Raw genomic sequence first — 21,611 nt, 5'->3', positions numbered from 1 at the left:
TTAAAACTCCAGTCCTATCTCGAAGGGCAGATACCCTTTTTACAGGAGTCTCCGAATCTTCTGACACTTCTCTGCCACCTCCTATCGTGACAAAAGGCAAAGAATGACTGGGGTAATGAGGAAGTGGGAGGGATATTTAAGCCTTTGGGCTAAGGGTGTATTTGCCTCCTCCTGATGGCCAGGTGTTGTATTTCCCAACAGTAAGGAATAAAACCGTTGACTCTCCCTATCTTAGGAAGGAAAAACAGAATTTATGCTTACCTGATAAATTACTTTCTCTTGCGGTGTATCCAGTCCACGGATTCATCCTTTACTTGTGGGAGATTCTCATTCCCTACAGGAAGTAGAAGAGAGAGCACACAGCAAAGCTGTCCATATAGCTCCCCCTCTAGCTCCACCCCCCAGTCATTCCGACGGTTAGGAAGAAAAAGGAGAAACCATAGGGTGCAGTGGTGACTGTAGTTTAAACAAAAATATTTTTTACCTGACTTAAATGCCAGGGCGGGCCGTGGACTGGATACACCGCAAGAGAAAGTAATTTATCAGGTAAGCATTAATTCTGTTTTCTCTTGCAAGGTGTATCCAGTCCACGGATTCATCCTTTACTTGTGGGATACCAATACCAAAGCTTTAGGACACGGATGAAGGGAGTGAACAAGACAGGTACCTTAAACGGAAGGCACCACTGCTTGCAAAACCTTTCTCCCAAAAATAGCCTCCGAAGAAGCAAAAGTATCGAATTTGTAAAATTTGGCAAAAGTATACAGTGAAGACCACGTCGCTGCCTTACAAATCTGTTCAACAGAAGCCTCATTTTTGAAAGCCCATGTGGAAGCCACTGCTCTGGTAGAATGAGCAGTAATTCTTTCAGGTAAGGTGAATCACACTGTAAGGCAGATAATTCTGAAACTCTTCGAGCAGAAGAGATAGCTATCAAAAACAAAACTTTACAAGATAACAACTTAATGTCTATGGAATGTAAAGGTTCAAACGGAACCCCTTGAAAAACTGAAAGAACTAGATTCAAACTCCATGGCGGAGCCACAGGTTTATAGACAGGCTTGATTCTGACTAAAGCCTGAGCAAACGCTTGAACGTCTCGTACCTCTGCCAGACGCTTGTGTAACAGGAAAGACAAAGCAGATATTTGTCCTTTTAAGGAACTAGCTGACAATCCTTTCTCCAGTCCTTCTTGGAGAAAGGACAATATCCTGGGAATCCTAATCTTACTCCATGAGTAACCCTTGGATTCACACCAACAAAGATATTTCCGCCATATCTTATGGTAGATTTTCCTGGTGACAGGCTTTCTAGCCTGAATCAGAGTATCTATAACTGACTCAGAGAACCCACACTTTGATAGAATTAAGCGTTCAATCTCCAAGCAGTCAGACGTAGAGAAACTAAATTTGGATGCTTGAACGGACCCTGTATTAGAAGATCCTGCCTCATTGGCAGTGTCCATGGTGGGACAGATGACATGTCCACTAGATCTGCATACCAAGTCCTGCGTGGCCACGCAGGCGCTATCAGAATCACCAAAGCCTTCTCCTGCTTGATTCTGGCAACCAGACGCGGGAGGAGAGGAAACGGTGGACGGGACGCCATCAGATCCAACTCTGGGGTGCCCCATAGCTGAGTCAGCTGGGCAAATACCTCCGGGTGGAGTTCCCACTCCCCCGGGTGAAAAGTCTGATGACTTAGAAAATCCGCCTCCCAGTTGTCTACTCCTGGGATGTGAATTGCTGAGAGATGGCAGGAGTGATCCTCCGCCCACCTGATTATTTTGGTTACTTCCGTCATCGCTAGGGAACTCTTTGTTACCCCCTGATGATTAACGTAAGCTACAGTCGTGATGTTGTCCGACTAAAATCTGATGAATTTGGCCGCTGCTAGTTGAGGCCATGCCTGAAGAGCGTTGAATATCGCCCTCAGTTCCAGAATGTTTATTGGGAGAAGAGTTTCTTCCCGAGACCATAAGCCCTGAGCTTTCAGGGAGTCCCAGACCGCACCCCAGCCTAACAGACTGGCGTCGGTCGTTACGATGATCCACTCTGGCCTGCGGAAACATATTCCTTGAGACAGGTGATCCTGAGACAACCACCAGAGAAGAGAATCTATGGTCTCCTGGTCCAACTGAATTTGAGGAGACAAATCTGCATAATCCCCATTCCACTGTTTGAGCATGCATAGTTGCAGTGGTCTGAGGTGTATCCGAGCAAAAGGGACTATGTCCACTGCCGCAACCATTAGTCCGATTGTCTCCATGCACTGAGCCACAGATGGCCGAGGAATGGAATAAAGAGCTCGGCAAGTAGTTAAGAGTTTTAGCTTTCTGACCTTCCGTCAGAAATATTTTCATTTCTATCGAGTCTATCAGGGTTCCTAGGAATGAAACTCTTGTGAGGGGGGAGAGAGAACTCTTTTTTTTTTTTTTTTTTATTGAGGAAGAAGATGAGAGCACTACAATGTTGCTGCATAAACAGCCATTATAAAACAAATAGTAAAAATATAAATGGTCATTAGAGTTACAGCAGTGTAGAATGTTCCAATCAACGCAGCACATATAACAAGATATTGCTATAGCAGCCTCAATTTTTCTTAATTTTAACAAATAAGTTTAACCATCCATAAAGCTAAAGAAAAGAATACAAGATATAATATGCGGTGTGGGATGTGATGAATTCTGTATAATATAGTAGGGTAAGACATAACCTCCCTTAGTAATATATGTGATCCATAGGATAGCCTTCAATCTAGAAAGTGGAGGCACTGGTAGGCTGTACTCTACTCTCTATGGTCTTAAAGGAGGCCTCTGAAAAATGGCTTAGAGGTGGGAGCTTAGATGGTAGGTACTAATGATCAGACCTGCTGATCCGAGTAGTAAGGATGGATCCCAGGCTGTGGCATTGTGCAAAAGAGAGTGGGTACTAAGGGAGTAGTGCAAGTTGCGGTATGGGCAAGAGAAACCACGTATTTAGTTCCCCTATTGCTAGGGGGCTCATTACATGGGGGGGGGGGGGGGAGGAAGGGCATAAGGTAATCGTGGTAATTTGTAGGGATAGGAAAAAGCATAGACTAATTTTGCAATTAGGGTAAAGTAAGACTTACTTGAAGTTGAACTTATCAGTATGACATACACTTGGAGAGGAAGAAATATAGAGCTAGTTTTACAGGGCTGGGAGGAAAAGAGAGAAAAAAAAAAAAAAAGAACAGCTCCTGCAGGTCCCACTCAGACATAAGGTACTGTTGGATTTGTTGTGCTATATCTGTGTACAAATTAATAAGATCATAATATGCATAGACTCGAGAGATAATAATATAGGGCTAGAGTTTCCTTAAAACAGGGTAGTGTTGCTTCAGTTATGAAAAAACTTTGGTATTTAACCCCACTACAGCCAATTTTTATTTTCTATTTTAAAACCAGAGATACTGGTGGAGTAGTTATGCCATATCTGAGTGCAGGTTTATAGAATCAAAATGTGTGTGGTTTCTGGGTGCATTATAGGGCTAGAGCTCCCTCAAAACAGGATAGTATAGTCACAATGTGAATTTATTGGACCTGCCGTCGGGAGCCGGTTCTGACCAATAAGAGAGTGGTATTTCGAGGAGCAGCACTCAAAACATTTAGCCATAACTCCTATAGTTGTGTTTATAGCGGTAGGTTAATAGTTAAAAGTCTGAAGTATACATAAATAACATAAATAACTAAAGTATAGGAGAATATAATATAGATCTGTACACTCTGTGAAATATCTAACTTAATGACCAAGGTTGGGAATTCTGCATGGGATTAGTACTCCAATGCCCCTACATTAAACCTTAATAATGCGTTAGACTAAGGGTAGTATTAATATAGTAAAGATGTTGATAGAATGGATTAACTAGAACTAGGCGGTATAAAAATATGTTCAGCGAACGTTCAGTAGTGAGAGCTTACATAGGTATAATATAGCTGTGACCTAGTTCACTAACAGATAAGACAATGAAATATTCATAGCAACAGAAAAATCCTGTACTAGCAAGGCATGAGTAAATATACTTTCCCTTCCACACAGAAAGAAAAAAAAAAGAGAAAACACAACAAAAACAATTCAAGCAAATGGTAACCAAGGGACTCAATAAACCTTAAAACTAAGGTCAATGTCTTATATAAAGCTGCAGCCGTATTGTCAAGTTCATGTGCTTATCCAATTCCGGATCTGTAGGGCTCAACGGTTGAATAGTAATGGGTTAGCCAAAAGCCCTGAACAAAGCATAAGGGCTCTCCACAATTCTCCCCATCACAGTAAGGTATACACAGGAACAAGCAGGCCTTCGACACATGCCGCAATTCTGTTGCTCCCCTATTGATGTAACCTTGTCCTCCAACATGCAGTTGCAGGGGAATCTTTTCCAGAGTTCTTATCCCTTCTACATCGTGCTGCCGCCCAGGGTCAAGAAGCCTCTTCGCTCGAGGGCTCACATCGGCGCTATGAAAGGCAGTAGGTTCAAGCGCAGTGACACCCTCTCTCAATAGGATGGTAGTAGTCGGACAGCCGGGCTCCATCAAAGAGGGACTGGTAGATAAAAGTTCCAGTAAGAGGAAAGATGGCGACCGCTGGGGTCTCAAAACACCGATCTCTAGGGTATCAACGACGTCACCCCCTCCGGCGGTCTTAGGTGCAAGGGTAGGGACAGGCAGATAATCCATCGCAGCAGATGGTAGGGCAAAGGTCTCCCGGTATTGCTTCAACAGGAGGCCTATCTCCCTTAGTAGCGCGGCAGGTTCCATGATAGTTAATAGCCACCGGATCTTCCTCGTGGTGTCACAAGTAGTTGTTATGAACTTAGTTGGAGTTTAAGGACTCGTCAAAGTATACTGTAAGCCTATGGCTCCTCATATAGTAGGCATAGTCTGAAGGCAATATGCTTTTTGTATATGAAAAGTCTTAAAATTATAAAACAATTGCAGGAGCTCTCCTTCCATGCGTCCTATCCCTACGGTGTTCAGCTCCGCCCCCCCCCCCCGAGAGAACTCTTTTTGATGTTCACCTTCCACCCGTGAGACCTCAGAAAGGCCAATACAATCTCCGTGTGAGACTTGGTTCTTTGGAAAGTTGACGCCTGAATTAAGATGTCATCTAGGTAAGGCGCCACTGCTATACCCCGCGGTCTTAGAACCGCCAGGAGGGACCCTAGCACCTTTGTGAAAATTCTGGGAGCAGTGGCCAACCCGAAAGGAAGAGCCACAAACTGAAAATGCTTGTCCAGAAAGGCGAACCTGAGAAACTGGTGATGATCTTTGTGGATAGGAATGTGCAGATACGCATCCTTTAGATCCACGGTAGTCATATATTGACCCTCCTGGATCATTGGTAAGATTGTCCGAATGGTCTCCATCTTAAATGATGGGACTCTGAGGAATTTGTTTAGAATTTTGAGATCCAGGATTGGTCTGAAAGTTCCTTCTTTTTTGGGGAACCACAAACAGGTTGGAGTAAAACCCCAGTCTTTGTTCTGCAATTGGAACGGGGTGGATCACTCTCATTGTATGTAGATCTTCTACACAGCGTAAAAACGCCTCTTTGTTTGTCTGATCTGTAGACAGACGAGAAATGTGGAACCTTCCCCTTGGAGGAGAGTCCTTGAATTCTAGAAGGTATCCCTGGGCTACACTCTCTAATGCCCAAGGATCGTGTACATCTCTTGCCCAGGCCTGAGCGAAGAGAGAGAGTCTGCCCCCTACTAGAACCGGTCCCGGATCGGGGGCTACCCCTTCATGCTGTCTTGGTGGCAGCTGCAGGCTTTTTGGCCTGTTTACCCTTATTCCAGCCCTGGTAAGGTTTTCAGTTTGCCTTGGGCTGTGAAGCGTTACCCTCTTGCTTTGCAGCCGGAGAGGATGAAGTGGGGCCGTTCCTGAAATTGCGAAAGGAACAAAAATTAGCTTTGTTCTTTGTTTTAAAGGCTTTGTCCTGAGGGAGAGCATGGCCTTTCCCCCGGTGATATCTGAAATAATCTCTTTCAATTCAGGCCCGAATAGGGTCTTCCCTTTGAAAGGAATGTTCAAAAGCTTGGATTTAGACGACACATTGGCCGACCAGGACTTTAGCCATAGCGCCCTGCGCGCCAAAATGGCGAAACCTGATTTTTTTTTTCGCCGCTAACTTAGCTATTTGGAAAGCGCCATCAGTGATAAAAGAATTAGCTAGCTTTAGAGCCTTAATTCTATCCATAATTTCCTCACATGAGGTCTCCATCTGGAGCGAGTCTTCCAGTGCCTCAAACCAGAAAGCAGCTGCAGTAGTTACAGGAATAATGCAGGCAATAGGTTGGAGAAGAAAACCTTGTTGAACAAAATTTTTTTTAAGTAAACCCTCTAATTTTTTATCCATAGGGTCTTTAAAAGCACAACTGTCTTCAATTGGTATGGTTGTGCGTTTAGCTAGTATAGAAACAGCCCCCTCCACCTTAGGGACCGTCTGCCACGAGTCCCGCATGGGCTCAGATATGGGGAACATTTTCTTAAAAAACAGGAGGGGGACAAAAGGGACACCTGGCCTATCCCCCTCCCTAGTAACGATATCCGCCATCCTCTTAGGGACCGGAAACGCATCCGTGTAAACAGGGACCTCTAGGTACTTGTCCATTTTACACAATTTCTCTGGGATCACCAAAGGGTCACAGTCATCCAGAGTAGCTAATACCTCCCTAAGTAAAACACTGAGGTGTTCTAGTTTAAATTTAAAAGCCAATGTATCTGAATCTGTCTGGGGAGGAACCCTTCCTGAATCAGAGACTTCTCCCTCAGACATCAAATCCCTCGCTCCCACTTCAGAGCGTTGTGAGGGTATATCGGATACGGCTACCAAAGCGTCAGAATGCTCATAATCTGTTCTTAAAACGGAGCTATCACGCTTTGCAGGTAACACGGGCAGTTTAGATAAGAAGGCTGTAAGAGAATTATCCATGACTGCCACTAAGTCTTGTAATGTAAAAGGGTTAGACGCACTAGAGGTACTAGGCGTCGCTTGCGCGCGCGTAACTGGTTATGACACTTGGGGAGAGGCAGACGGGCTACCCTCGTTACCTTCAGTCTGAGAATCATCTTGGGCCACATTCTTAAGTGCAACAATATGATCTTTAAAGTGTATAGACATATCAGTACAAGTGGGACACATTCTGAGAGGGGGTTCCACCATGGCTTCTAAACACATTGAACAAGGATTTTCCTTAGTGTCAGACATGTTTAACAGACTAGTAGAGTACACAAACAGGCTTGGAATCACTTTAATCAAATAAAAAACACAATTTGAAAAAAACGTTACTGTGCCTTTAAGAGATAAAAAGAGCACACAATTTTACAAAACGGTGAAAAATGCAGGAATCTTTCTGAAATTTTCACAGTATGTAGCAAAAGCCTTAATACGATTTCACCCCAAGTTTCAAAACGATTAACCCCTTAATGCCCAAACTGGAGCAGCCTAAAGCCAACACCTGGTTAAATCACTACAGCACCTTGCCACAGCCTTGCTGAGGCCCTACCTTCCCTTAGGGATCAGATTTGGGGGAATATAGCTTCTTTTAGGCCCTCAAACATCAGCAGGACCCTCCATGTGAAACAGCATGAACTTATCTGCAATTCTAACTGTGCATCTGAGGCAATTAGGCCCCTCCCTGCCTTAGTGTCAACCAGTATGTTAGCCCTATTATGTAAGCATTCAATTCCTTACTAAGTCTGTGAACACAGCTTACCCTCCCCTCATGGAGATCTTGTCAGTCTTCTAGCATTATCTCAGTCTTGTCTAGAAATAAATGACTGAACATACCTTATTGCAGATCACCCTGCAAACTGTTCCCCCAACTGAAGTTTTCTGGTACTCCTCAGTCCTGTGTGGGAACAGCAGTGGATTTTAGTTACAACATGTTAAAATCATTTTCCTCTCAGCAGAAATCTTCATCACTTTTCTGCTAGAGAGTAAATAGTACAAACCGGTACCATTTAAAATAAACTTTTGATTGAAGATAATAAAACTACAATTCTAACACCACATTCACTTTACACTCCCGAGAGAGACCCTAGTGCTTAGAGCCAGCAAAGAGAATGACTGGGGGGTGGAGCTAGAGGGGGAGCTATATGGACAGCTTTGCTGTGTGCTCTGTTTGCTACTTCCTGTAGGGAATGAGAATATCCCACAAGTAAAGGATGAATCCGTGGACTGGATACACCTTGCAAGAGAAATTGAAACAAGCATATAACTCAATTTTTATATATGCACAGTATAGATCAAAAAGAAATTAATGTTTTGCACTGCAAAAGTTCTGCTCACAATATAAATATTATAAACTGCTTTTAAAATGTATTTTTATTAGGAACACTTGTATTGTTTTGGATTCCAGGGATGTAAACTTTGAAAACTCATGTATTCTATAGGTTATCTTCTCCGCTATGACACTTAACAAGCTATCACTGTGCATTGTAACAGGATTAGTCTTCAGGCTGCAAGGGGTTCGACAAACAAATATAAAAATATAGATATCATTAATATTAATGAAAATTTATGATTCTCAGTGGTACAGTAGTTAAAATGATTTCTTTCATGTAATTGGCAAGAGTCCATGAGCTAGTGACGCATGGAATATACAATCCTACCAGGAGGGGCAAAGTTTCCCAAACCTCAAAATGCCTATAAATACACCCCTCACCACACCCACAATTCAGTTTTACAAACTTTGCCTCCTATGGAGGTGGTGAAGTAAGTTGGTGCTAAGATTTCTACGTTGACATGCGCTTCTCAGAATTTTAAAGCCTGATTCCTCTCAGAGTACAGCGAATGTCAAAGGGACGTGGAGAGTATCACCTATTGAATGCAATGATTTTCCTAACGGGGGTCTTTTCATAGGTTCTCTGTTATCGGTCGTAGAGATTCATCTCCTACCTCCCTTTTCAGATCATGATATACTCTCATATACCATTACCTCTACTGATAACTGTTTCAGTACTGGTTTGGCTATCTGCTATATGTGGATGGGTGTCTTTTGGTAAGTGTTTTTATTACTTAAGACACCTAAGCTATGGTTTGGCACTTTATGCATTTATATAAAGTTCTAAATATATGTAATGTACTTATATTTGCCATGAGTCAGGTTCATGTATTTCCTTTTGCAGATTGTCAGTTTCATATTTGGGAAAAGTTAATATTAAAAAATATTTTTCTTACCTGGGGCAAGTTCGTTATTTCCGGCGTCGTAATTGACGCAGAGGTTTCACACAGGGTTGCGTCGTTAGTGACGCGAGTGTGTCATTTCCGGACATGGTTGGCGCCAAAAAAAGATTTCAGTTACTGTGTGTGTCATACTTGGCGCCAAACTTTTTTCATTATTTATTGCCCCATTGCTTTTTGCCTCTTGCCTTTTCTATGTCAGAGGGCTATGCTATTTGCTTTTTTCCCATTCCTGAAACTGTCATATAAGGAAATTGATAATTTTGCTTTATATGTTGTTTTTTCTTTTACATTTTGCAAGATGTCTCAATCTGATCCTGCCTCAGAAGTATTTGTTGGAACTTTGCTGCCTGACATCGGTTCTACCAAAGCTTAGTGCATTTGTTGTAAAATTGTGGAGATTATATCTCCTAATGTCATTTGTATTAGTTGTCATGATAAACTTTTACATGCAGATAGTGTGTCCATCAGTAATAGTACATTGCCGGTTGCAGTTCCTTCAACTTCTAATGTACATGATATACCTATGAATTTTAAAGAATTTGATACTGATTCTATTCAGAAGGCTTTGTCTGCATTTCCACCTTCTAATAAGCGTAAGAGGTCTTTTAAAATTTCTCATAAAGTTGATGAAATTTTAAATGACCGACAACATAATGAATTAACCACCTCTTATGAGGATCTATACGATTCAGAAGATCCTTCCTCAGATATTGACACTGACAAATCTACTTATTTATTTAAAATGGAGTATATGCGTTCTGACTTAAAAGAAGTGTTAATTACTTTGGATATTGAGGAACCTAGTCCTCTTGATATTAAAACCAGTAAATGTTTAAATTCTGTTTTTAAACCTCCTGTGGTTACTCCAGAGGTTTTTCCTATTCTTGATGCTATTTCTGATATGATTTCTAAGGAATGGAATAAGCCGGGTACTCATTTTAATCCTTCTGCAAGGTTTAAAAAATTGTATCCTTTACCAGCAATTTCAATAGAGTTTTGGGAAAAGATCCCCAAAGTTGATGGGGCTATTTCTACTCTTGCTAAATGAACCACTATTCCTATGGAATATAGTACTTCCTTTAAAGATCCTTTAGATAGGAAGCTTGAATCTTATCTAAGGATAGCCTATTTATATTCAGGTCATCTTCTTAGGCCTGCAATTTCTTTGGCTGATGTTGCAGCGGCTTCAACTTTTTGGTTGGAGAATTTAGCGCAACAAGAATTGGATTCTGACTTATATAGCATTATTCGTTTACAGCAACATGCTAATCATTTTATTTGTGAAGCTATTTTTGATATTATCAAAATTGATGTTAGATCCATGTCTTTAGCTATTTTAGCTAGAAGAGCTTTGCGGCTTAAATCTTGGAATGCTGATATGACATCTAAGTCTAGATTACTATCTCTTTCTTTCCAAGGTAATAATTTATTTGGTTCTCAGTTGGATTCTATTATTTCAACTGTTACTGGGGGGAAGGGAGTATTTTTTTGCTTCAGGGTAAAAAACCTAAGGGTAAATCTAAGGCTTCTAATCGTTTTCGTTCCTTTCGTCAAAATAAGGAACAAAAACCTAATCCTTCCCCCAAGGAATCTGTTTCCAATTGGAAGCCTTCCTCAAATTGGAATAAATCCAAGCCTTTTAAGAACCCAAAGTCAGCCCCTAAGTCCGCATGAAGGTGCGGCCCTTCATTCCAGCTCAGCCGGTAGGGGGTAGATTAAGGTTCTTCAATGATGTTTGGGCAAATTCTGTCCAAAATGAATGGATTCAGAGCATTGTCTCTCAGGGGTACCGAATAGGATTCAGAGTAAGACCTCCTGTGAGAAGATTTTTCTCTCTCATGCATCCCAGTAAATCCAGTAAAAGCCCAGGCTTTCCTGAAGTGTGTTCCAAACCTGGAGGTTCCAGGGGTAATCATGCCGGTTCCTTTTCAGGAACAAGGTCTGGGGTTTTATTCAAATCTATTCATTGTCCCAAAGAAAGAAAATTCATTCAGACCAGTTCTGGATCTGAAAATTTTGAATCGTTATGTAAGAGTACCAACTTTCAAGATGGTGACTATAAGGACTATTCTGCCTTTTGTTCAGCAAGGACATTATATGTCTACAATAGACTTGCAGGATGCTTACCTTCATATTCCGATTCATCCAGAACATTATCAGTTCCTGAGATTCTCTATTCTAGACAAGCATTACCAATTTGTTGCTCTTCCATTTGGCCTAGCAACAGCTCCAAGAATCTTTTCGAAGGTTCTGGGTGCCCTACTCTCTGTAATCAGAAAACAGGGTATTGTGGTGTTTCCCTATTTGGACGATATCTTGGTACTAGCTCAGTCTTTACGTTCTGCAGAATCTCACACAAATCAACTAGTGTTGTTTCTTTGAAAACATGGTTGGAGGATCAATTTACCAAAAAGTTTCCTGATTCCTCAGACAAGGGTCACCTTTTTAGGTTTCCAGATAGATTCAGTTTCCATGACTCTGTCTCTAACAGACAAGAGACGTTTGAAATTGGTTGCAGCATGTCGGCACCTTCAGTCTCAGTCATTCCCTTCAGTGGCTATGTGCATGGAAGTTTTAGGCCTCATGACTGCAGCACCGGACACGATTCCTTTTTTCCTTTTGCTCGTTTTCACGAGACCTCTCCAGCTTTGTATGCTGAATCAATGGTGCCGGGATTATACAAAGATATCACAATTAATATCCTTAAATCCCAATGTTCGACACTCTCTGATGTGGTGTTTAAATCACCAGTGTTTATTTCAAGGGGCCTCTTTTGTTCAGCCAACCTGGACTGTGATCACAACAGATTAGAGTCTTTCAGGTTGGGGAGCTGTCTAGGGATCTCTGACAGCACAAGGGGTTTGGAAATCTCAAGAGGCGAGATTACCAATCAATATTTTAGAACTCCATGCAATTCTCAGAGCTCTTCAGTTTGGCCTCTGTTGAAGAGAGAACCGTTCATTTGTTTTCAGACAGACAATATCACAACGGTGGCATATGTCAATCATCAGGGGGGGACTCACAGTCCCCAAGCTATGAAAGAAGTATCTCGGATACTTGTTTGGGCAGAATCCAGCTCCTGTCTAATTTCTGCAGTTCATATCCCAGGTGTAGACAATTGGGAGGCGGATTATCTCAGCCGTCAGAATTTACATCCAGGGGAGTGGTCTCTCCATCCGGATGTGTTTTCTCAGATTGTTCAGATGTGTGGGCTTCCAGAAATAGATCTGATGGCTTCTCATCTAAACAAGAAACTTCCCAGATACCTGTCCAGGTCCAGGGATTCTCAGGCGGAAGTAGTGCTGACACTTCCTTGGTGTTATCAACCTGCTTATATCTTCCCGTCTCTAGTTCTTCTTCCAAGAGTGATCTCCAAAATCATCATGGAAAAATCATTTGTGTTGCTGGTGGCTCCAGCATGGCCCCATAGGTTTTGGTATGCAGATCTTGTTCGGATGTCCAGTTGCCAACCTTGGCCACTTCCGTTAAGGCCGGACCTACTGTCTCAAGGTCCGTATTTCCATCAGGATCGCAAATCATTAAATTTGAAGGTATGGAAATTGAACGCTTAGTACTAAGTGATAGAGGTTTCTCTGACTCAGTGATTAATACTATGTTACAAGCTCGTAAATCTGTCTCTAGGAAGATTTATTATCGAGTTTGGAAGACTTACATTTCATGGTGTTCTTCTCATAAATTCTCTTGGCATTCTTTTAGAAATCCTAGAATTTTACAGATTCTCCAGGATGGTTTGGATAGGGGTTTGTCTGCAAGTACCTTAAAGTGACAAATCTCTGCTCTTTCTGTTTTATTTAGCAGAAAGATTGCTAATCTTCCTGATATTCACTGTTTTGAACAGGCTTTAGTTCATATTAAGCCTGTCATTAAATGAATTTCGCCTCCTTGGCTGTTTTGCAGACTTCATTTAAATTTTTACCTAAGGTTGTGAAGTCTAACAACATTAGTAGAGAAATTGTTGTCCCTTCCTTGTGTCCAAATCCTAAGAATTCTTTGGAAAGATCCTTACATTCTTTGGATGTGGTAAGGGCTTTGAAATATGTTGAAGCTACTGAAGATTTCAAGAAGACTTCTAGTCTATTTGTTATATTTTCTGGTCCTAGGAAAGGTCAGAAGGCCTCTGCTATTTCCTTGGCTTCTTGGTTAAGGCTTTTAATTCTTCAAGCTTATTTGGAGTCGGGTCAGGCCCCGCCTCAGAGAATTACAGCTCATTCTACTAGATCAGTCACCACTTTGTGGGCTTTTAAGAATGAAGCTTCAGTTGATCAGATTTGCAAAGCAGCGACTTGGTCCTCTTTGCATACATTTACTAAATTCTACCGTTTTGATGTATTTGTTTCTTCAGAAGCAGTTTTTGGTAGAAAAGTTCTTTAGGCAGCTGTTTCAGTTTGATTCTTCTGCTGATGTTTTAAGTTTTTATTTTCTTCATGAGAATAACTTATATTTTGGGTTGTGGATTAATTTTTCAGCATATGGCTGTTTATTTTTATCCCTCCCTCTCTAGTGACTATTGCATGGAGTTCCACATCTTGAGTATTGATATCCCATACGTCACTAGCTCATGGACTCTTACCAATTACATGAAAGAAAACAATTTATGTAAGAACTTATCTGATAAATTCATTTCTTTCATATTGGTAAGAATACATGAGGCCCACCCTTTTTATGGTGGTTATGATTTTTTGTATAAAGCACAATTATTTCCAAATTCCTTTGTTGATGCTTTTTACTCCTTTCTTTATCACCCTACTACTTGGCTATTCGTTAAACTGAATTATGGGTGTGGTGAGGGGTGTATTTATAGGCATTTTGAGGTTTGGGAAACTTTGCCCCTCCTGGTAGGATTGTATATCCCATAGTCACTAGCTCATGGACTCTTGCCAATATGAAAGAATTGAATTTATCAGGTAAGTTCTTACATAAATTATGTTTTTTCACAGGTAAAAAATGATGTCTATTTTTTTTTTAATTAAGACATTCAAATACACATTAAAGTCTACATTTGTGTATATGCTATCAAACATACATACATTAATTTTTTTCCAACAAAAATTATGACTTTATCTTCAGACTTCATAGAGTCCAGAAAGTGTAGTGTGAAAGCCCTTTTTTCTTCCTCTGGAATAATAATCACTTTCTGCTCCACAGTGTTGACAGCCTGAAAAAATCCAAGTCACTCTTTAGGTATAGAAACTCCAATGGCTTTTGAATATTTTGTAAAATCTACAACTATTAATTTTATTTAAATAGGAAACATTAATGATAGACCAATCTCACCATTAAAATACAAATGGCTAGATTATGAGTTTTGCGGTATGCTAAAAAAGCAGCGTTAACAGGTCCTAACGCTGCTTTTTTATGACCGCTGGTATTACGAGTCTTGCAGGTTTTGGTGTCACCGCACACTTTTTGGCCTTACCGCAAAACGACTTACGTAAACTTTGTAAAGTTTTTTTTCTATGGGACTTCCATAGTGCGGGTATTAAAAGTCTGTCCTGGGAGGCCAAAAAATAAGCGGTACATCCTCTCCTGTCAAGAGTCCTACCGCATTTTAAAGTCAGTAGTTATGAGTTTTATGGTACAACGCCGTAACATAAAACTCATAACTAAAGTGCTAAAAAGTACACCAACACCCATAAACTACCTATTAACCCCTAAACCGAGGCCTTCCCGCATCCCAAAGACTAAAATTAATTTTTTAACCCCTAATCTGCCGCTACGGACACTGCTGCCACCTACATTATATTTATGAACTCCTAATCCGCTGCCCCCAACATCACCGCCACCTACATTAGCTATTAACCCCTAATCTGCCGCCCGCAATGTCGTCGCCGCCACCTACCTACACTTATTAACCCCTAATCTGTTGCTCCTACTATAATAAACATAACCCCTAAACCGCCACACTCCCACCTCGCAAACATTAGTTAAATATTATTAACCCCTAATCTGCCGTCCCTAACATCGCCGACACCTACCTACCTTTATTAACCCCTAATCTGCCGCCCCCAACATATTAAAGTTATTAACCCCTAAACTTAAAGGGACACTGAACCCAAATTTTTTCCTTTGTGATTCAGATAGAGCATGCAATTTTAAGTAACTTTCTAATGTACTCCTATTATCAAATTTTCTTTATTCTCTTAGTATCTTTATTTGAAATGCAAGAATCTAAGTTTAGATGCCGGCCCATTTTTGGTGAACAACCTGGGTTGTCCATGCTGATTGGTGGAAAAAATGAATCCACCAATCAAAAAGTGCTGTCAAAAGTTCTTAACCCAAAAAAGCTTAGATGGCTTTTTTTCAAATAAAGATAGCAAGAGAACGAAGAAAAATTGATAATAGGAGTAAATTAGAAAGTTGCTTAAAATTGCATGTTCTATCTGAATCACAAAAGAAAAAATTGGGTTCAGTGTCCCTTTAAGTCTAAGTCTAACCCTGACCCTAACACCCCCTAACTTAAATATAATTAAAAGAAATCTAACTAAATATTCCTATCATTAACTAAATTATTCCTATTTAAAACTAAATACTTACCTATAAAATAAACCCTAAGCTAGCTACAATATAACTAATAGTTACATTGCATCTAGCTTAGGATTTATTTTTATTTTACAGGTTTGTATTTATTTTAACTAGGTAGAATAGTTATTAAATAGTTATTAACTATTTAATAACTACGTAGCTAAAATAAATACAAAAGTATGGAACAGCCAATAGAATGCAAGCTCAATCCTATTGGCTGAGTGAATCAGCCAATGGGATTGAACTTCAATCCTATTGGCTGATTGCATCAACCAATATGATTTTTTCTACCTTAATTCTGATTGGCTGATAGAATTCTATGGGATGCCATCTTGGATGACGTCACTTAAAGGTACCTTCGTTCATCTTTAGTCGTCGGATGAAGAGGATGCTCCGCGTCGGATGTCTTGAAGATGGACCCGCTCCGCATGGATGAAGATAGAAGATGCCGTCTGGATGAAGACTTCTGCCCGTCTGGAGGACCACTTCTCCTGGCTTCGTTGAGGACTCCGACCCGGCTTGGATGAAGACTTCTCCCGGTAAGTCGATCTTCAGGCGGTTAGTGTTTGTTTTTTTTAAGGGTGTATTGGGTGCGCTTTATTTTTAGGTTAGGGACTTTAGGCCTGCAAAAGAGCTAACTTCCCTATTAAGGGCAATGCCCATCCAAATGCCCTTTTCAGGGCAATGCCCATCCAAATGCCCTTTTCAGGGCAACGGGCACCTTAAGTTTTTTTTAGTTAGATTTTTATTTGGGGGGTTAGTTGTGTGGGTGGTGGGTTTTACTGTTGGGGGGGTTGTTTGTATTTTTTTTTCAGGTAAAAGAGCTGATTACTTTGGGGGAATGCCCGCAAAAGGCCCTTTTAAGGGCTATTGGTAGTTTAGTTTAGGCTAGGGTTTTTTTTTATTTTGGGGGGGCATTTTTTTATTTTGATAGGGCTATTAGATTAGGTGTAATTAGTTAAAATATCTGTAATTTGTTTTTTATTTTCTGTAATTTAGTGTTTTTTTTTTACTTTAGCTAATTGTATTTAATTTATTTAATTGAATTTAATTTAGGTAATTTATTTAATTGTAGTGTAGTGTTAGGTGTTAGTGTAACTTAGGTTAGGTTTTATTTTAAAGGTACTTTTGTATTTATTTTAGCTAGGTAGTTATTAAAGAGTTAATAACTATTTAATAAGTATTCTTCCCAGTTAAAATAAATACAAACTTGCCTGTAAAATAATAAATCCTAAGCTAGATACAATGTAACTATTAGTCATATTGTAGCTACCTTAGGGTTTATTTTATAGGTAAGTATTTAGTTTTAAATAGGAATAATTTAGGTAATAATATTAATTCTTATTTAGAATTATATTTAAGTTAGGGGGTGTTAGAGTTAAGATTGACTTAGGTTTAGGAGTTAATAACTTTAATATAGTGGCAGTGACGTTGGGGGGGGGCAGATTAGGGGTTAATAAATGTAGGTAGAAGGCGGCAATGTTAGGGACGGCAGATTAGGGGATAATATTTAACTAATGTTTGCGAGGCGGGAGTGCGGCGGTTTAGGGGTTAATATGTTTATTATAGTGGCGGCGACATTGGGGCGGCAGATTAGGGGTTAATAATTATATGTAGGTGTCGGCGATGTTGGGGGCAGCAGATTAGGGGTTAATAAATATAATCTTACATAAGAATGTAAGATTAGGGTTGTTTAGACTCAGGGTTCATGTTAGGGTGTTAGGTGTAAACATACATTTTATATCCCTATAGGAATCAATGGGGCTGCATTACCGAGTTATATGCTGTTTTTTGCAAGTGTTAGACTTTTTTTCAGCCGGCTCTCCCCATTGATTCCTATGGGGAAATCGTGCACGAGCACGTTACACCAGTTCACCGCTGACTTAAGCAGCGCTGGTATTGGAGTGAGATTTGGAGCAAAATTTTGCTCTACGCTCAGTTTTTGTCTTTTAACGCTGGGTTTGTAAAAACTCGCAATACCAGCGCTGTATGTGAGTGGTGAGAAAAAAATGCTCGTTAGCACCTCACCCCTCATAACGCAAAACTCGTAATCTAGCAGAAAGCTAATTATATTAATTATGGAAGTTTATTTAAATTTGGTAATTTTAGTCCTTAAATTATATCCATTGTAGTATATACACCAACTGAGACTCTTTATTGGGCAGACTTTTAAAGGGACATTAACTACTAAAAACATGATATAAGCATAATACTGAGGTTGGTTATTCACCACCTCCCTCTAGCAAAAAAAATAACATATAGCTTTTATTCCATACAATAGATTAAAACAAGGACTGTCACACGGTAAGAGACCCTGTGGTTGGCTTGCTTACGCATTTCATACACATTTTGCCACCCCACCTCAAAGAAATTATGTTTTCTACCATTACAAAACAGATTTCCATTATCACATTAAATTATTGAAATGTAGCGTAAATATATATATATATATATATATATATATACATATATACACACTAGTACTAAAGCCCGTGTACACGGGCCATTTTTTGCAGTACAGCGGTCTTCCCCCCTCTCTTTTGCTTTCTCTCTCCCCTCTCTTTTGCTTTCTCTCCCCTCTCTCCTTTGCGCTCTCTCTCCTCTTTGGCTCTCTCCCCCCTTTCTTTTGCTCTCTCTCTCCCCTCTTTTGTTCTCCCCCCCTCTTTGGATCTCCCCCCCCCGCTCTTCGTCTCTCTCTCCCCCCTCTTTGGCTCTCTCTCCTCTTTGGCTCTCTCTCCTCTTTGGCTCTCTCTCCTCTTTGGCTCTCTCTCCTCTTTGGCTCTCTTTCCTCTTTGGCTCTCTTTCCTCTTTGGCTCTCTTTCCTCTTTGGCTCTCTTTCCTCTTTGGCTCTCTTTCCTCTTTGGCTCTCTCTCTCCCCCCTCTTTGGCTCCCCCCCCCCTCTTTGGCTCTCCCCCTCTTTTGCTCTCTCCCCTCTTTGGCTCTCTCTCCTCTTTGGCTCTCTCTCCTCGTTGGCTCTCTCTCCTCGTTGGCTCTCTCTCCTCGTTGGCTCTCTCTCTCTCTCCTCGTTGGCTCTCTCTCTCCCCCCTCTTTGGCTCTCCCCCCCCTCTTTGGCTCTCTCTCCCCCCTCTTTGGCTCTCTCTCCCCCCTCTTTGGCGCTCTCTCTCCCCACTGGCTCTCTCTCCCCCCTCCCCTTTGGCTCTCTCTCCCCCCTCCCCTTTGGCTCTCTCCCCCCCCCCCCCTTTGGCTCTCTCTCCCACCTCTTTGGCTCTCTCTCCTCTTTTGCTCTCTCTCCTCTTTGGCTCTCTCCTCCCCTCTCCTGCTCCCTTCTCCCCCCCTCTCCTGCTCACTGTCCTGCTCCGTCTTAATTTAAACTTTCAAGCCTTTGCATCTCTGGCCACGCCCACATCGCGGCACCCTGCCCATCCACGCCCCATAGCGGTGACACCCGCCAGGCCACGCCCATCGCGATGACCGACCACGCCCCCATCGTGACGCCCCCGTCAGCCACGCTCCCTGACACTCCGCTTCAGCCTTGCTCTGTGCTGAGTGCTGAGTGTCAGGATCCAAACGGCCAGGTATGTTTGTCACGTGCAGTCTCTACTGTGCATGACTGCATCTGACAAACATACTTGGCCATTTATTATATAGGATATATATATATATATATATATATATATAAAACACATATGCTGCACTGACTGTCAGTGCTTCTATGAGTGCCCATTAGCACCGACAATACCCATTAGGTTATTGGTGGAGATGAGTCACACTGCTGTTGACAACTCCACCAACTTTCATTAATGCTGCTAAAGTTTTGCAGAGAGCGCAGGGCTGTGCAGTGAGCTATTTCAGCCAGATGCATTTAGCTGTTCTGGCTGACCTGCACTCTCTTCCTCCCTATGTTTTAGCGAGTCCCCTTTCTTTCCAGCCATCATGCCTCCACATATGGCCCCTAATAAACTGCCTCTATTGTAGCACCAGCCTTGCCCTCTAGTCATGGCTGCCACCATGTTGTAATTCGACTTTCACTGCAGTGACACAGTGCATTTCAGTGGGCAGCAACTATCCTTCAGATAAGTGCAGTGAAACCTAAGTACCAAAATAGCAAAACCCATAATTAGAGGGAGATGCATGAAATCTATTTAGTGTTTAATGTCCCTTTTAAAGGTATATAAAGGTCAAAACTAATGTATCATGGTTCCGATAGAGCATTTTACATGAATCAAATGTACATCTTGCTCATGGTATTTTTTAAAATATTGCCAACAGTCTCAGAAGCAGCAATGCACTACTGGGTGCTTTCTGGACATTGGTGGCTATGTAAATATGCCTCTTGTAACTGGCTAGACAATGTGCTCAAATAAGCAAATTGAATACAGCACCCACAACTCACAGGAGCACGGAGAAGGCTTACCAAGCCCAAATAAATCCAAATAGAAAAGTAGTCTCCAGCTGTGGTGAATCAAAATTACCTTTATTTTACATACAGGGACCAGTAAAGCAACGTTTTGGGTTAACACTAAGCCCTTTCTCAAGCTTGACATTTAGTGAATAAAACAGTGTTTAAATAGCCATAATGGTGCCAATTGATTGTGATAATTACGTTAATATCGCCATCTAGTGGTGAAAAATACATACTACATATATAAAAAAAAAAATCTATCGGGGGGGGGGCGGAGCTAGCCAGCCTAGGAGATGGCTGCTGTCTGACAGAGCTCTTAGGCCCTATCTAGGTGAAAACGTAATTGGCATTAGCCATCCTGCACTTTAAGACTGCAAACTACTAGTCATCTAAGCAAACTCTCTCACGCATCGAATCTGCAAAACCTCCGTTGCCTTTAACAGGAGAATTGCATGTATTCAATGTGCACGCTGTGCGCATGAACTCATCCCACATTAGATCCTGCTGGCGAACAAGTGAAAAGGACCAGTGGCCGGAGACACCTCTATCAAGAAGTAACTATTGGGATAACCCCCGATGGTCAAATAGACTCACCACTATGCCGGTCAGCTGGAATCCGAAGTGAGTCGCACCAGAAGATGAACGCCGATGCGGGCCGCATCCCAAGCTAGAGTTTGGTGACGCACCTGAAATGTTAGACCGCGAGTAAAACACTGCGGTAGTGGGGAACGACTTTCAAAAGGGTAAGAATACCGGACCACATCAAAACCATAAAACAAACTGTATTAAGGTGGCTATAAATCTGAATCATAATACCCACAACTGGGATAACTGTATCTTATATTGAAGCGCACTTTAGCTTTGGACTGCCAGTTATAAGGTGCCACACAATATATAAGCACCTTTTATAAGCCTGTACATTTGAAAAACTGTAACTGAAACTTCTTATCATTAAGTCCCAGCACACTACTCAACGTGGTCAAGTTTACAGTTTAAACATCGCAATAAGCACATGCAAAGCAATAAAGATTTAAAGAACTTTCTATAGAACTGCAGACTCCCCACCTACCCCTAAAAAAAAAAAAGAACAAAAAAAACAGTGAAGGTGGAGAAACAGTACTCATACAGCTATGTCTCCCAAAAAAATCAATAAACCGGGCAAAAACGTCAAACCCCTGAAGACCCCTACTCACTCAGTTAGCAGTTTTTTCAAGGCGTCAGAGACCAAAAATTTAGCCCCAACAGGAGAGGCAATACCAGACCAAGGATCAGATCACAGCTCATCAGAGTCTGACAGTGACCAGATGTCAGAGAGCATCACTATTCCCACAGCTCTTTTTAAAACAATTCCATCAAAAAAAGACTTTTCTTCTCTTATATCTCAGGTTAAGCAATGTATCAAAGAGGAAATCTCTGACCTAAAAAAAGATATCTCTGACATTGGACACAGAGTAGAATCACTTGAAAACTGCAAAGATCTGCATGAAGAAGCTATCACA

The 21,611-nt window shown here is 41.3% G+C and overlaps 1 protein-coding gene across 1 annotated transcript in view; it reads right to left on the bottom strand.

Annotated features, from left to right (window-relative positions):
* DDX43 (DEAD-box helicase 43) overlaps positions 1-21,611 on the bottom strand; it is a 1,089,992-nt gene that overhangs the window by 248,293 nt on the left and 820,088 nt on the right. The window contains exon 13 of the mRNA XM_053712000.1: positions 14,255-14,382. Coding sequence (XP_053567975.1) covers positions 14,255-14,382 — 128 coding nt within the window. The remainder of the gene's footprint in view (positions 1-14,254; positions 14,383-21,611) is intronic.

This window comes from Bombina bombina, chromosome 4 (assembly GCF_027579735.1).
Source record: "Bombina bombina isolate aBomBom1 chromosome 4, aBomBom1.pri, whole genome shotgun sequence".
NCBI lineage: Eukaryota > Metazoa > Chordata > Amphibia > Anura > Bombinatoridae > Bombina > Bombina bombina.
This window is presented reverse-complemented; position numbering and strand designations above follow the sequence as displayed.